Genomic DNA, 16,764 nt, shown 5'->3' with positions numbered 1-16,764 from the left:
GACCAACAGGGATGATAGGCACCACCTTTTGGAAGGCGAAACCAAAGGAATCTCACCTGGCCCTTGAAATGCTTTATGATAATCAAGTATTTTGGAAAGATAGTGTGACTTACCTACAGAGTTGAGAGCCCCATTAAAATGATTCTCTTCTAGGACAGGGAATTTGGGCCAGAGCAAAGTTCTTGCTTGTGGAAGAGAGGGTTTATCTAGGCATAAACACTCATATTAAGTTTCTTTCGCATCAGTATGTTCCTAACACTGAATAAAGTTTTTGCATCACTGATGAAAGGTTGGGATCCTAAGTCAAGACTTGACACAGCTTTGTTGTGTGGCTTTCTCTGTCTATTGCTTCACCTTCCATGGCCAGTCTTCATTTATGGCTCATCGCTGCCCTGACTTGGCAACATCCTTGTGGTTATGCCTCTCCTACTCATTAACTATGTTAGTTGCCTATGTGCCAAGGTACTGTGCTAAGAATGTAATAATGAAGGCTGACCTGAGCAGACACTGAACAAGTAACAATATTACATGTCATTAAGGGGAGGTATAGGTTGCAATGGGAACATCACAGGCAAACTGAACATGGTTTGAAGAAGTTGGACAGTGTGTTTGGTACTCTGAAGTACTGGTGCCATAAATTTATAAAAGAAGCAGCGAGGTTTATTTTGTTTGTATGTGTGTAGTGGGTGTTACTTAGGGGGAAAAACTTGGAATTGTAGCATTTGGTGGAATGGGCATAGATGTAGATTTTTAGAAAAAAGGGTCTTGGTGTCTTGGGATATGAGGATTGTTTTAAAGTAGCGGCAGCTGTTGGCCTCAAGCTTTCCTACCTCCTGGGATCTTGCTATCTGATTTACTGATTCTTTGAGGCTTTAAGGAGGTATTTTTTGGTCTTATTCAGTATTTAACTTGTTTTCAGAAGTAAGACTAATCCTAATCGTTGGAAGTATGTTGCAGTAAGCCATAATCATGCCACTGCACTTCAGTCTGAGTGACAGAGCAAGACCCAGTCCCTCCAAAAAGAAAAAAGAAAAAAGGAAAACTTGCTAAGTATAGTCCCAGGAACTTGCTAGAAATGAGGATTCACAGGTCTCACCCCAGACACACTGACTCAAAATTCAGGGGTGAGGTCTCACCATCTGTTTCCTACCATGCCCTCCAGGTGATTACTGAAGGACTTGGTAATGGACTTCAAAGTTTGAGAGCCATGTACCTAGCCCATAGTTACAAGTGATGGAAGCCTAAGGCAGCTGTCATAGTGAGTAGGTAGAAGGCATTTGCAGGAAGCCAAGTGAGGATAGAGGAACTGAGGAATCTAAAGGCTTTGAGTATCTGGTATGCCAACCTGGAGAACAACAGGCAAAAAGAAGGGCTGATGTTCTTGAACAGGGCTTGGCAAACCTTTTCTGTAAAGGGCCAGACAGTTAATATTTTAGGACCATATTTATATTTAGTGGACCATATGGTCTCTGTCACGTGGTCTCTGTCATGACTATTAAACTCTGCCATTGCAATACAAAAGCAGTCATAATCAAGACATAAATAAATGAATGGGGCTGTGTTTTAATAAAACTATCTACAAAAATAAGTGGCAGGCCAGATTTGGCCCTCAGGCATTAGTTGATTCTAGCAGAATGTTTTACTCAGTGGGTAGTGATGGTGATTGTTTTTGAGCAGTAGAAAGGCTTTTTTCCTATTTAACCAAACAAAGCAGGAACTGCTCAGGTTGAAGAACAGGGTGGAGGATCCAGAGCCTCCTTGTTCATATCCCCCTGCTCTTCCTCAGAACACATTCTAATGCCATTGAAGTAGAGCACTCAGTGTCTAGGCTGGGGGCCACATACTCATTGCCCTAATGAGTAGGTAATTCTTCATGAACAAATCTGGTCATATAACCAAGGTATGGAAGTAAGAAGAACCAGTTTGAGATCTGTTCTGTCTCCATCCATTCCTGGAACTGAGGGTCCAGGAGATCTTCCTTTGCTCCAATGTCAATGGTCTCTTTCTCCGTAGGAGCCAGGCAGCCCGCAGAGGCCAGTAAAGATACCTGGAGTATGAGTCATTGGTCAGACACTCTTCCTGTGCCCTCCGGCCAGAGGAGAGACCAGGTCCCCAGAGACCACAGCATCTATCCCCAGCTGCTGGAGATAACACTGCACTTGCGGCAGGCCATGAGGGAGCACTTCGTGCAGCTGACGAGCAGACAGGGACTGTCACTGGAGGAAAGGAGGCACACACAGGCCATCCGTGAGAAGGAAGCCCTTCTGAGTTGCTTAATACGCCGGATGATCAACCTCCTACAGTCTGAGGCCGCAAGTGACCTGGAGCTCCAAGTGCCTCTTCCTTCTGAGGACTCTAGGGGTGATGTCAGATATGGGCATAGGGACCAACTGTCTGGGCAGTCTGATCCAGTTCCCCAACTGAGTGACTGTGAAGCTGCCTTTGTCAGCCGTGATCTATCCAACCGTGGGATTGACATCTCTGTCTTCTATCAGTCAAGCTTCCAGGACTACAATGCCTACCAAAAAGATAAATATCATAAGGACAAGAACACCTTGGTGAGAATTTGGGGTGGGGGATGGGCAGCATCCTCACGGGCTCTAGTCACTTAGATTTACTGAGTCCTGGGCCAAGTGCTGTATGTGCTCTCATTCTTTATATCCTTATGAAATGGGCACTCTTGTCATCTTGCAGATAAGGGAGTAATTGCAGAAATAAAGTGACAATGCCCCAGAAAGTTGGAGAACTCCCTCCACCCCCAAATCCTTCCCTCTCCCTAAATCCCAGCTCTTAATTATTAGGAGTTGGCCCCTGTGGTCACAGGGGCAAATGAGCCTGCCATTACAGAACTTAGTATAGTGATGAATTGAGTCAGCAACTGAGGCACAGACATTAATAATCTTCCCAAGAGCATGAAACGGATGCCCACTTCAGGTGGTCTGGGAAGATGTCTTAAAGGCTGAATTTGCCAGCCATGCAGTGATGGTCATGGCCAAGACCCTCCAGGCAGGAGGAACAGCACAGGTAAAACCTTCAAGATGTGAAGGGCTAGAAGTGATTGGGAAAGGAGGGCCAGTGGCCAGACTAGGGACCACTGGTGCTGTGGCAGGAGGTGTGAACAGAGGTGGATCGGAGATGTTAAGATGTTACCCTAAGGGGCCGGGCGTGGTGGCTCACGCCTGTAATCCCACCACTTTGGGAGGCCAAGGTTGGTGGATTGCTCAAGTCCAGGAATTCAAGACGAGCCTGGGCAACATGGTGAAACCTCATCTCTACAAAAAATACAAAAACTAGCTAGGCATGGTGGCACACACCTATAGTCCCAACTATCTGGGAAGCTGAGGTGGGAGGATCACTTGATCCCAGTGGGTGGAGGTTGCAGTGAGCTGAGATCATGCCACTGCACTCCAGCCTGGGTGACAGAGTGGACAGAGTGGGACCCTAGCTCAAAAAAAAAAAAAAAAAAACAAGCATGTTACCCTAAGGGCAATGGGGAACTGATGAAAGGCTTCCAGCAAAGGGGGTCCTTAGCAGCTCTCCAACCAGAGGGCGGAGGGAAACATTAGCTATACCTTCCCCTTCTGTTCTTTCTGTTCTCCCATAATAACTTAGAAGGCCCTAACGTATAAGGAGAACTAGCAGAGGTAGGTGCCAGGTGGGGCCTTGGGGATTAAGGGTCCATGGTCAGGAGTCAGGTAGGTAGAGTTCTGCCTATCACCCAAGGTCACATGGCTAGTAGGTTATTCAACTTTTCTAAACTTCACTCTTTAAATTGGAGTATATAGAACCTTTTTCTCAGGAATTGAGACAACTCACATGAAACACTTGGTCCACTGTCTGGCACATAGTAAGAACTCTGACTGGTCGATAGGACATTACTTATTTATGTGGCTCTAAGGAGGAAATTTGCAAGCTGTACTATTTTGGGTTCACAGAAAGCTTTCCTAACGTGTAAAGTTGTCAAATTTGGATTGAATTGCCTTGTGGGCAGTGAGATCTCCATTTGAGCTAATCTGAGATGAATATTTCTTAGCGTGTTTCAAGGGATCTATATAGGGTGGAGCAAGAGGACAGACCTGATCTTGGATTCCTTCCATCTCCAGGGCTTCATTAACCTTGGCACCAGTGAGAACAAGCTCTGCATGGATCTGATGACTGAAAGAGTAAGGATGTTCTGGGCTGTGTTGGGACCCGTCCCTTCAAAGCTTAGTCCCCCTAGCCTGCTCCTCAGCTGTGGTAAATACAGGAGTGAGACATAGGAGCTTGGAAGAAGAGTGAAGAAATAGCTTCTAGAACATCACATTTAACCTCCTGGCCTTGCTGACTGTCCAGAAGTATTCTCTGATTAGGTATATGGTAGGAAGGTTGCTATGGGAACCTCCAGGTCAAATACTTCCCAGTGAGGTATCTACTTGTGTAATTTATGACAAGATGGTAGCCTCCATTCATTAAGGAGCACTCAGTGTGTACACTCATACCCTTTCTAGGAGGTCACGTATGTGGAAGGCAAACACTGTACGAACTAGGAGTAGGATGAGGCCTCTTGGACTTCCCTGGCCTACGTGTTTTCATGTTCTATTTGTCAACAGTTGCAGGAAAGGGACATGAACTGCATTGAGGATGCCTTGCTGCAGTACCCTGATTGGAGAGGGCAGCCGTTGTAAGTGACTTTCAGATTTAGGGTCTCTTGGTCCCACAGGCAGCTGTCCTTATCCAGAAGGAGGATTCAAGGCACCAAATTCCTGGTTGGTTACCTCCCTGTCTCTTTGGGTAATAACATCTAGAAAATGCCTAGAGCAAAACTTCATCAGGAGGCAGCCTGGTATAGTAGGAAGGGTTATTCCTGGTATAGTAGGAATAATTCAAAAGGTCCGAGTTCTTGTGCCAATTCTCATTTATTGTCTGTGTGACTTGGGGAGTTGATGGTCTCAGTCAGTAGCCCTGTGATACGAGGTTGGACTGGGTAGCAAAGGTCCCTATTAGGCTGGACAATGGCCATCCAGACCATGAACGAGGAAAGGGGCTCAGGAACCACAAGGTCTCTCTGGGTCTGTTTACAGCCTGCGGGAAGAAGTGGCCCGGTTCCTGACCTACTACTGCAGGGCACCTACCCGACTTGATCCAGAAAACGTGAGTCAGTTTCCCGGCCTTGCCACCCTGGTGGAGGGCTATATTCTTGGAGGATGTGCTGCCCTTTCTAGGGGGTACAAGGAGAACCAGTGGAGACTCTCAGGGGCCAGGGCAGTGTGAAGGCCAATGTGTCCCAGCTGAGGAGGTTCCCTGTGCCTGTTCCGCCCAGGAGGATGGAGAAAGCGTGGCTACCCCTTCTCACTTAGGTATTGGCTTTGACTTCTGCCTCTCATGTGTTGTCTTCAGGTAGTTGTTCTAAATGGCTGCTGCTCTGTCTTCTCTGCCCTGGCCATGGTTCTGTGTGATCCAGGCGGTAAGTCAGTGGGCTCTGCTTTCCCTCTCAGTGAAATACTAGCAACGTGGGTAGGAACACACAGGCACTGGACTTTGAGGAAGAAGAGCATCCTGACTCAAGGCCTTTTCCACACAGTGGTGGGCCTTCTCCCACACTGACTAGGTTATCTTCCTATTTCTGTGGGAGCAAGGGGTTTGGATTCTCCATTTAATGGAAGAGAGACATGATGGACCTCAAGGAGGTATGCCCCAGGAATGACGATGGGGGCCTACCTACTAAGTTCATGGCTGGGCTTTTGGGCTCAGCTGCAGTACAGAGAGCCGTGGCAACAGGCTCAGACAGTATAGATTTCTTATCTCTTCAGAAAAAGGTTAATTAGTCCTGGACCAAACAAGGTTGAGTGGACTGTTCTCAACCTCCCCTGTAACAATGCTTAAGCAAGAGGCTCCAATGTTAAAGAGCTCTGGGTGCATCAAAAGAAGTGGCTAAGATAGTCCCTTTCATACAAAGGAGCTTCTCTTAACTCATCAGTAAGGCCAAATGGATGGGAAGAAAAGAAAGTGAGATCCCCAGGTCCAAACAACTGGAGCCCTCCTTGTGCACGGACCTTGACCTCTGATATTTGGCCTGGATCAGTTGAGACTTTCCTAATAACCATTGCTCCATCTGCTAGTGAGCCTTGTTTAACTTGTACCCTGGATTCTGAGTTATTCAGTGATATTCTTCCCTCTTCCTCTCTAGTGTACCTGCAAAGAAGAAACTAGAGTTTTGTTTCCCACAGTGATGTCTATAATAATGGATAACTTTCATAGCACCTGAACCTAAGAACATTAATCCCCAGGTAGAAAGGATCGTGAAACTGACTTTTTTTTTTTTTTTTTTTTTTTTTTTTGGTTGACAGCTTTGCTAGTTTGGGGAGCCTGGCAACAGGCTCTGATTGGGAGACTTTGAAATGATGGCTCTGTCTCTCTGTTTCCAGAGGCCTTCCTGGTCCCTGCTCCCTTCTATGGTGGCTTTGCCTTTAGCTCCCGCCTGTATGCAAAGGTTGAGTTGATTCCTGTCTACCTGGAGAGTGAGGTCTGAATGGGGCCCCTTCCCTGCTCCATACACCTAGACAATGGACTGATCTGGGGACACTTAAAGGGGTAGAAGGGCTTGCTTTCTACCCATCTAAGTGGTTGGGTAGGGGTGGAGAAGGCACGGGGACTAGCACTCTGGTATGAAGGCAGAGGATTATCTGGGGCTTATGGGAAAGAGGAATCAAGGCTTAGACTTTAAGAGACACTTCTCACATAATGTTTCTCTTCCAGGTCACTGTTACAAACACTCAACCTTTCCAGCTCACTGTAGACAAGTTAGAGGAAGCCCTGCTTGAAGCTAGGCGTGAGGTAAGGAGGGAACCATATTTTTAGGATGGCCACTGCTGGTCCTGAAAGGGGTTTGAGTATTGAAACTCTGGTACTGCTTGTTCACCAAGACCTGGTGGGCTGTCCTTAGTTGGAAGAGATAGTGAATGATCCAGGGGTGTGTCCCTCTAGAGCCCTGAGTCCTATGGGGATGTTATAGCAGCCCCAGATTTCCTTCCCATTCCCCCTCTTTGGGCAGTAGAGTAGTTGCTGCTTCAAGACCCTACCTAGGCCTTTTAGGGTGCCTGACCTGTAAAAGATGCAAAGGACTTGTATTCACTCAGTTATATTTGGGTTTTTCTTAGGGGAAAAAGGTCCGAGGCCTTGTGCTAATCAACCCTCAGAATCCTGTGGGTGACATCTACTCCCCAGACTCGCTAATGAAATACCTGGAATTTGCCAAGAGGTATGAGTTCCACCCCTTGAGACTAGGTAATGTTCCTTGAAAGGATTCCCGTCACTTATAGTCAAGTAGTCATGAGCCAGATCTGGTGGCACATGCCTGTAATCCCAGCACTTTGGGGCGCCGAGGCAGTGGATCACTTGAGGTCAGGAGTTCGAGAACAGCCTGGCCAACAGGGTGAAACCTTGTCTCCACTAAAAATACAAAATTAGCCAGGCATGGTGGCGGGCACCTACAATCCCAGCTACTTGGGAGACTGAGACATGAGAATTGCTTGAGCCGGGGAGGAGGAGGTTGCAGTGAGCCGAGATCGTGCTCCAGCCTAGGCAACAGAGTGAGACTTTGTCTCAAAAAGTAATTTACCCTAAATATTCTTACTATATATCATACTTTGCAGAGTTATATTAAACTGAAATTAAAATGAAGGAAAATGCAATCACATACTTACCACTTCAAACTTTTTGCCATTTCCTTTCTAGCCTCAGCCTATGTATTGACATTTACATAACAGTCAAAATATAGTTTTGTTTTCTGAGAAATATGTCACTTAAAAATATATAATTTGTTACTTTTCTACTTAAGCTTAAGTACTTTCTCCCAGCATCCATTTTGGAAGCCACTTGGGCTGGAGTGCCGAGGAAGACACTCTCAGACCTTGTGGGATGAAGATGTGTTCCTACAGAGCTTCACGTTCCTTTCTAAGAGCAAGTTAACCTTAGTTTTCTCTGGAGTCCTGAAATAGTCCTATTACTTAAGGCAGATAACCTTCCATTTTCCATAAGAAACAGACTTAGTCAAACTTCATGACTAACCCAGACCAATGAATGGTGCAGCGTGGGGTCAGGAGAAAAAATGCTAGAGGGGGTAGGCAAGAATTGGATAGAATGGGTTCACCTCCCAGCTATAGCACCTGCTAATTGAGAGAATTGACTTTACAGCTAAGAGCCTTAATTTCTTTTTTTCTTTTTCTTTTCTTTCTTTCTTTATTTTTTTTTTGAGACAGAGTCATGCTCTGTCACCCAGGCTGGAGTGCTGTGGTGGGATCTCAGCTCACTGCAACCTCCACCTCCCGGGTTCAAGCAATTCTCCTGCCTCAGCCTCCTGAGTCACTACAATTGCAGGCATGCACCAACACACCCAGCCAATTTTTGTATTTTTAGTAGAGACAGGGTTTCACCATGTTGTCCAGGCTGGTCTTGAACTCCTGACCTCATGATCCACCCGCCTCGGCCTCCAAAAGTGTTGGGATTACAGGCATGAGCCATGGTGCCCAGCCCGCCTTAGTTTCTTCATCTGAAGTGGAGATGACAGTAGTCAGGATTGTTGGGAGAATGAATGAGGCACATAAGCAGTTAGGAGCTCCTGACTCTACCAGTTAAAAATTATCTGTGCTACCCAACCTCTTCCCATAGTCTCTGCTTGATGGTTGAATGGTTAGCTAAGGTTAGACAAAATGTTCTCAATGTGTCTTTTGGTTCCTATTCCTTCTCATTACCCCCAAGCTAGGTCTAAGGGTCCCTTCTGGTGTACTACCCCATCTACCTTACTATGCCCCTTGGAGGGTCAGATGGGCTGCTGGGGCAGTAGGAGTGCATGATCTGTGTCCAGAGAACACTATAAAAGACATGGGCCGGGTACGGTGGCTCAAGCCTGTAATCCCAGCACTTTGGGAGGCCGAGACGGGTGGATCACGAGGTCAGAAGATCGAGACTATCCTGGCTAACATGGTGAAACCCCGTCTCTACTAAAAAATACAAAAAACTAGCCGGGCGAGGTGGCGGGCACCTGTAGTCCCAGCTACTCGGGAGGCTGAGGCAGGAGAATGGTGTAAACCCAGGAGGCAGAGCTTGCAGTAAGCTGAGATTGCGCCACTGCACCCCAGCCTGGGCGACAGAGTGAGACTCCGCCTCAAAAAAAAAAAAAAAAAAAAAAAAAAAAAAAAAAAAAAAAGACATGACTTAAGATTACAAAGATGCTTGTAAAAAGCATGCAAAGAAAAAAGGTTAGAGATAAGCTAGACCTTATTCTTCTTCTTTCATCTAATCTACAGGTATAACTTACATGTGATCATAGATGAGATTTACATGCTGTCTGTGTTTGATGAATCCATCACATTCCACAGTGTTCTGAGCATGAAAAGGTGAGTTGGTCTCAGCTGGAGTTGGGAATGAGAACCACAAGGTTCTTGTTTTGCAGGGTGAGTTTATGTGACATGAACTTAACTCAGTTCCTAGCACATAGCCAGTTAACTGCTCACAGGGGCTGTGAATGCAATCAAAGCATCATCTTTCCCCCAAATGTCTTCTAGTCTATACGCCTTTTTGTATACAATAATTTGAGGTCAAGGTAGAAAGTCTACTGTCAAAGGTCAAAATAAAGCCTCATAAAATGCCAGGGTAGGAGCTTCTTGATAAGTAGAGCACAGGGAAAGAATAAGGAGGCAGAACCTTCTGAAGGGTAGTATCTGGCCCTAGAGATGGGATTCTAGCATTCAAAGCAAGGGAAGGAAATGCCTGGCAGAAGGAACAGCTTCACCAAAGATGGAGCAGTAAGAAATATTCAGGCATGTTCTAGAAATGATGGTGACCCACATCTGAAGAGCCAACTGCCAGGAAGGTAGCCTTGGCTAAGCTGTAGGAGAGCCATGTCAGGCTGAAGGCCCTAGACTTCATTCAGTGGGCACTTGGGTTCTGTTCCCTCTAGGTCTTCAGGGATACCTTGTGTTGACTTCCTGGCTTAACTGGGACAACTGTTTCTTGAACGTTGGGCCCTATAGGCCCTGCTGTCTAGGAAGAACCTCAAGTCCACTTTCCCCTCATATACCCCAAATCTTCATCAACTATTTCTCTATGACCTTAGTTATTTTTTCCATTTCTTCTTCAGTTTGCCTGATCGCAACAGGACCCATGTGATCTGGGGTACCAGTAAGGTGAGCCATTGCTTTCTCTCCTTGGCTAGGGAAGGAGGAGGAACTGGGAATAGAAGGCAGACAAAACACTTGTTCCTGTTCCTACTTTTCTTCCTCTAGGATTTTGGCATCTCTGGCTTCCGCTTTGGTGCTCTGTATACCCACAACAAGGAGGTGGTCTCTGCTGTGAGTGCCTTTGGCTACCTCCACAGTATTTCTGGCATCGTACAGCACAAGCTGTGTCAACTGCTCCACAACACAGGTACTGAGCTCTAGCACAGGCCAGCATGTTGGCTGGATGTCATGGCCATGGGGAAGTCTTGGATTTGCTTGGGTCTCTGATGTGCCCTTAATATACTGAGACCCTATTTGCTGTCTCAGATTTAACTGTGGTAAGACGTGAAGTTTGAAGGAGGGCAAGAGAGGGCAGATAACACAGCAGGGTGTAGACAGAAGATGGAGGTGCTGTTTTAAAACACAGGACGAGGCCAGGTGTGGTGGCTCACGTGTGTAATCCCAGCACTTTGGGAGGCCGAGGTGGGCAGATCACTTGAGGTCGGGAGTTTGAGACCAGCCTGGCCAACAAGGTGAAACCCGGTCTCTACTAAAAATGCAAAATTAGCCAGGTGCGGTGGCGCACGCCTGTAATCCCAGCTACTTTGGGGGCTGAGGCAGGAGAATCTCTTGAATGCAGGAGGCAGAGGTCGCAGTAAGCTGAGATGGTGCCATCGCACTCCAGTCTCGGTAGAAAAAGTGAAACTCTGTCTCAGAAAACAAAAACAAAAACAAAAATCCACAGGATGAGCTTAATTTCTGGATGTCTGGTAGCTTGTGTTCTGCCTAGAGGTGGGATGGCCAATCCTACTCTAAGTTGTAAAGGTAGGAACCTCAGAAATTAATCTTTATGTGAATATAGATTTTCCGTCCCCAAAACTGCTTTAGACAAAGATTATAAAACCAGACACAAAACAAACACCCTGACTCTTCTAATACAACATAATCTCATCTTCCAAGGTGGCCAAAGGACAGCTGCCATTTGGGCAAGTTGGCGTGGCTGGGCCTGTGGCACCTGGATTCATCGTCCCCTCACTTGGATCTCAAGTGAATGCTGGCCTCAGAAGGGACTTTCCCCTTTAAAGCCATGGCCCAAGCTTAGAGACTCACTTTGTGTACTTCCCTGTAATAGAACAGATACGAAGCTGGAAGTTTTAATTCATAGCTGGGATATAATGAAACAAACGAATATCATTATATTTGCTGGTTTAGAAAACAATTTGCTTTCAGGTCTGGGACGCGAGAGAGGTAGACAGGAGAAATCCAACTGAATGCTTCCATAGATATCAAGACCTTTGATACTTAGCAGAAACCAGATCCCGGCCCCTTGAACGCTGGTCCTCAATCTTGGATGGACATGGGAGTTTCCCAGGGAGCTTAAATACTGACATGTGTGTTCCATCTTCAAAGATCCTGATGTAGCCTGAGTTATATCAGATATATAGCCTGAGCATCAGGGCTTCTAATAGTTCCCCAAGTGGTTCTGTTCTATGAATGCTGAGGGCAATTGGCCAAGAGCAGCCCCGGGCACACATGTATTCCTCCAACTCCATTGTATGAGGCTCAAATTCCGGTGGTAGGAGGTGCAAGTCCCTGCTGCTTGCCCAGTTAACAGCAGCAGCATCAACCCCTATTAGGGTATTGACTCCTTGCCTCAGGGCTGTGAACTCAGAGAACTTTCCTACTCGACCTTTGAGAAGCCCAGTGTCTCTACCAGAGCCTTAGATAAGAGGTGGGTGTATTGGGTGTAGACACCATCAGCTCAAATATGCTAGAGTTAGTCTTAGAAATAGCTTGCGGGGTGCAGTGGTTAACACCTAAAATCCCAGCACTTTGGGAGGCCAAGGCAGATGGATCACTTGAGGCCAGGAGGTTTCACCTGGCCAACATGGTGAAACCCCGTCTACTAAAAATACAGAAATTAGCTGGGTATGGTGGCATATGCCTGTAGTCCCAGTTACTTGGGAGGCTGAGACATGAGAATCGCTGGAGCCAAGGAGGTGGAAATTGCAGTGTGCCAAGATTGTGCCATTGCACTTTAGCCTGGGTGACAGAGGGAGACTCTGGGTTTTTTTTTTTTTTTTTTTAAACAAACAAAACAAAAACAACAAACTTGCATGAAGCCCAGGAAGGGAGCATTTGGGAAGGAACTCTCGGTAGATTTCTGTAGTAATATCTGTGACAATGTTTTTCCTCTACCCATCCAGAATGGATTGACAAAGTGTACCTACCCACCAATTGCTGCCGGCTCCGGGAAGCTCACAAGTACATCACTGCCAAGCTGAAGGCATTAGAGATCCCCTTTCACAACAGCAGCTCTGGCCTCTATGTCTGGATCAACTTGAAAAAGGTGTGTTCTGGGAATGAGGACAGGTGTTCTTGGGCAGACCTGCCAGCTGGGTCTTGGGCTCAGCTCTATTCCTCTGCCCTCCCTAGTACCTGGATCCCTGTACATTTGAAGAAGAACGGCTCCTCTATTGCCGCTTCTTGGACAACAAGCTGTTGTTATCCCGTGGCAAAGCCTACATGTGTAAGGAGCCAGGCTGGTTCTGCCTCATCTTTGCAGATGAGCTCCCCCGGCTAAAACTGGGTGAGTGGAACTCACCTCCCAATCCTTTAAAGATGCCCCATCAACTTAATATCTCAATCTTCTCCCCATCCTTAAACATCCTATAGATCTAGCCCTTTATTCCCTGTTTCCATGTCTATCTTTAGTTAAGTGCTTTTGCAAATAAGAACTGATACGTACCGCAAGCACCTATCCATTCATTACCCATTTGGGGTATCTGTTCTGTGACTGCCATTGAGTGAGGCATTGGGCCAACAAGCTAAAAAGTACTATTCTGAGGCCAGGCACAGTGTCTTATGCCTGTAATCCCAGCACTTTGGGAGGCCGAGCCAGGCAAATCATGAGGTCAGGAGTTTGAGACCAGCCTGGCCAGCATGGTGAAACCCCGTCTCTACTAAAAATACAAAAAATTAGCCAGGCATGGTGGTGTGTGCCTGTAGTCCTAGCTACTCGGGTGTGTGCTGAGGCAGGAGAATTGCTTGAACCTGGGAGGTAGAGGTTGCAGTAAGCTGAGATCGCGCCACTGCACTCCAGCCTGGGTGACAGAGTGAGACTCCATTTCAAAAACACACACACAAACAAACAAAAACAAAAAAAGTAGTACTCTTCCCTTGTGGGGCTGGCAGCCTAGTAAGTGAGATGGATAGGCAGGTGACTATGGCAGTCCCTGTATGCCATACTAGAGAGTTTAGATTCTCCTCTGAGGTTATAGAGAATAGGACATTCATGTGAACATTTATTTATTGCATTCCACTACATGCCAGATACTGTTCTACCTGCTGGGAATATAGCAGTGAATCGTTCATTTTCATGAAGGGTTTTGTTGCAGAATTCTTTTGAGCTAGCATAGAAGATAGGCTGAGTGCAGAGACACTACAGGCAAATAGAAATCCTGATTAGGCCAAGGCCATAAGCCCCAGAGTACAGGCTTTGTTATGAGATATTGAGATGTCTCGCAGGCTGACATAACAATGATATTCAAAAAGAAATCAGGGATGTAACATGTAGACTTGGAAACCCATCCCAAAGATGGGAGGGCTGAAGTTCAGGATCCCTGGATGAGAGGCTTTTATGGTTGACCATGACCTGGATCTGTCTGGGACCCACCTGCAAACCCACTAAATCACTATTTCTCTCTGTCCCCATTTGGACCCTCTAGCCATGCGTCGGTTCTGTGACGTGCTGCAGGAGCAGAAGGAGGCTTTGATAGTGAAGCAGTTGGAGGATGCAATGAGGGAGTAGGCCGTCTGCCTCCCAACCAGCAGTTCCAGCCTGTCACTTGCTCAGGGACCCACTAATGACAACCTCTGGTCCAGAAGGCCAGGGTGTCTTTTTGTCAGTGTTGTGATGGAGAAAATGGTGGGCTCCTCCAGGAAGATCTCATATGACCCAGTCATCACCCTCCTTAAGCTGAGTGTCTGCTGTCTTTGGAAGCTTTCCATCTTTTTAGTCTTTGCTATCCATTATATATGCAAAATGTTTTTATTGGGGTTGGGGTGGAAAGACCTAGAGACACCTAGAGAAATAAAGGAAGTTCTCTGGGCCCCTATTTAGATGGTTTATTTTTATATTCAGTACCTAATAAATTCTATACTCTTAAATTCTAGGCCCATCTTATTTTCTTGCTTATATTCTTCATAATCATCTTTGGAAGCCAGATGATTTTCTGTCCTCCTTAATTTTTAAATTCTAAGGCAGGTTCTATGTAAAGAATACTGTCTAGAGCAGGCAAGAAAAAGAAAGAAGTCATCCTTAACTGATGGGCCATTTTCCAGGCGTTGGACGCAATAAGATTGCATCACATCCACTTCCACATGACCTGCTAAGAGGCAGGTGGGAGTATAATTGCAGGTATTCCTGCTTCCAAATACTAGAGTTTGCTCTACTTTTACCTTCCCAAAAGGCTTTTAAAGTCTTTTGTTGGGTATGGTGGCTCAAGCCTGTAATCCCAGCACTTTGGGAGGCTGAGGCCAGAGAATGGCTTGAGGCCAGGTGTTCGAGACCAGCCTGGGCAACCGACACCCTGTCTCTACAAAAAGTAAAATTAGCTGGGTGTGGTGATGTGTGTCTCTAGTCCAAGCTATTCAGGAGGCTGAGCTGGGGGGCTCACTTAAGTCCAGGAGGTCAAGCCTGCAGTGGACCATGATCGTGCTACTGCACTCCAGCCTGGTGATAGAGTAAGACTCTGTCTCAAAAAAAAAAAAAAAAAAAAAAAAAAAAAAAAAAAAAAAAAAAAAAATCTGATAAACTTGGTGTCTTAGTCCCTTTATGATATGAAAATATCACAAAGTGGATGGCTTAGAAACAAATCTTTCTCACAGTTCTGAAGGCTGGAAAGGCCAAGTTCAAGGCCCTGGCAGATTTGGCATCTGGTGAGGGTCCCATCTTCCCAGTATCACCTCATGTGGCAGAGGGGTGAGAGGTCTCCCTCTGCCTTCATGACCTAGTCACCTTTCAAAGGGCTCACCTTCTAATACCATCACCTTGGGGGTTAGGATTTCACATATGAATGTTGGGGGGACACATTCAGTCCCTAGCATCTGGGGTTGTCCATTTCCATTTCTAGTATTTTCAGCTGTTCAAATCACACCACCCATCAGTTTCTCTGCAAAGCCCTTGCACATCAGAGCACTGATGCTGTGAAGTGGGCAGAGAAGGGACTACTACCATTTTATGGATGAAGAAAGAGCTCACAGTACCAGCTGGTGACTTTAGTCACTTGGGTTTGTGGCCGTACTTGCTCCGAATCCAAATTTGTTTACCTTCATTGTCAGTTTGCTTGTGTTGTTGTTGTTGGGACAGAGTCTCACTCTGTCGCCCAGGTTGGAGTGCAGTGGCACAATCTCAGCTCACTGCAACCTCTGCCACTGGTTCAGCGATTCTCCTGCTTCTGCCTCCTGAGCAGCTGGGACTACAGGCATGCGCCATCTCGCCCAGCTAATTTTTATATCTTTAGTACAGACAGGGTTTTACTATGTTAGCTGTGCTGGTCTCAAACTCCTGACCTCAAGTGATCCGCCTGCCTCGGCCTCCCAAAGTGCTGGGATTACAAGCTGAGCCACCGCTCCTGACCAATATTGTTCTTTTTAAAAAAACTCGAGTATAATACTGAATAAAAGTAGTTGAGAGGACAGCTTGCCTTGTTCTCAGTCTTAGCAGCATCGAGTGCAATCTTCTGCTCTTGAGTACGTTACTGTATTTTCATTCTGCCCCTTATCCAACAAAGTTTCCTTCTATTACTAGTTTGCTGGGAGTTTTACCATGTATGAGAGTTCAATGTTGTTTTTGATCTGCATCTATAGAGATATGATTTTTCTCTTATCAATGTGGTAAATTCCATTGATTTCTTAATGTTGAAGCAACTTCACATTGCTGCAATAAACCCTGTTTGATCATGATGCATTGTCCTTTTATATATCACTGACTTTGGTTTGCTATTTTAAGAATTTTACATTCAAGAGAGACATCATTCTATATATATATATTTTTTGTAATGAATTGTTCGTTTCAATATCATGATTAATACTGGTTTCATAGATGTTTGCGAAACCGTGCCTTCCTCAATTTTCTAGAAGTTAGTGTCCAAAAACTTCTTCAACCTTTAAATGTTTGGTTGAATTCAGCTTTAAAACCATAAGGGCCTGAAGTTTTTTTTTGTTTTGTTTTTTTGTGGGATGGCTTTTACTTATAAATTCAATTTCTCTGACAGTTCAAGTTTTCTATTTCTTATATCGGATTTGGTTATTTGTGCCTTTCAATAAAGTTTGTCTATTTCATCTAAGTTTAATTATTGACATAAAATTGGTTATAAATATTGTTATCCTTTTTAACATATATATAGGACCTTTAGTTTTATCTGCTTTTCCTTTCCTGATAATGAAATTGATACATGCAGGAGGGAGATAACAGGGAGGGTCTCTGGAGAATCTCCAACCCATCTGTGCACAGGGAGAACAAGATGGAGGCAAGGGAAGCTGCGACCATGCTCAGAGTGGAGGA

The 16,764-nt window shown here is 45.7% G+C and overlaps 1 protein-coding gene across 1 annotated transcript; it reads left to right on the top strand.

Annotated features, from left to right (window-relative positions):
- The first annotated feature begins 2,004 nt into the window (after positions 1-2,004).
- ACCSL (1-aminocyclopropane-1-carboxylate synthase homolog (inactive) like) lies at positions 2,005-14,771 on the top strand. The gene is made up of 14 exons (XM_023215862.1): positions 2,005-2,558; positions 4,104-4,163; positions 4,590-4,660; positions 5,061-5,130; positions 5,377-5,443; positions 6,405-6,502; positions 6,736-6,813; positions 7,137-7,237; positions 9,285-9,374; positions 10,118-10,163; positions 10,263-10,404; positions 12,404-12,546; positions 12,633-12,786; positions 13,925-14,771. The coding sequence occupies exons 1-14, from the start codon at positions 2,055-2,057 to the stop codon at positions 14,005-14,007; spliced, it is 1,707 nt and encodes a 568-aa protein (XP_023071630.1). The 5' UTR covers positions 2,005-2,054; the 3' UTR covers positions 14,008-14,771.
- Positions 14,772-16,764: the final 1,993 nt, after the last annotated feature.

The sequence above is a fragment of the Piliocolobus tephrosceles genome, chromosome 13, assembly GCF_002776525.5.
Source record: "Piliocolobus tephrosceles isolate RC106 chromosome 13, ASM277652v3, whole genome shotgun sequence".
NCBI lineage: Eukaryota > Metazoa > Chordata > Mammalia > Primates > Cercopithecidae > Piliocolobus > Piliocolobus tephrosceles.
The sequence above is the reverse complement of the archived record's forward strand: the minus strand, read 5'-3'. Positions and strand labels throughout refer to the sequence as shown.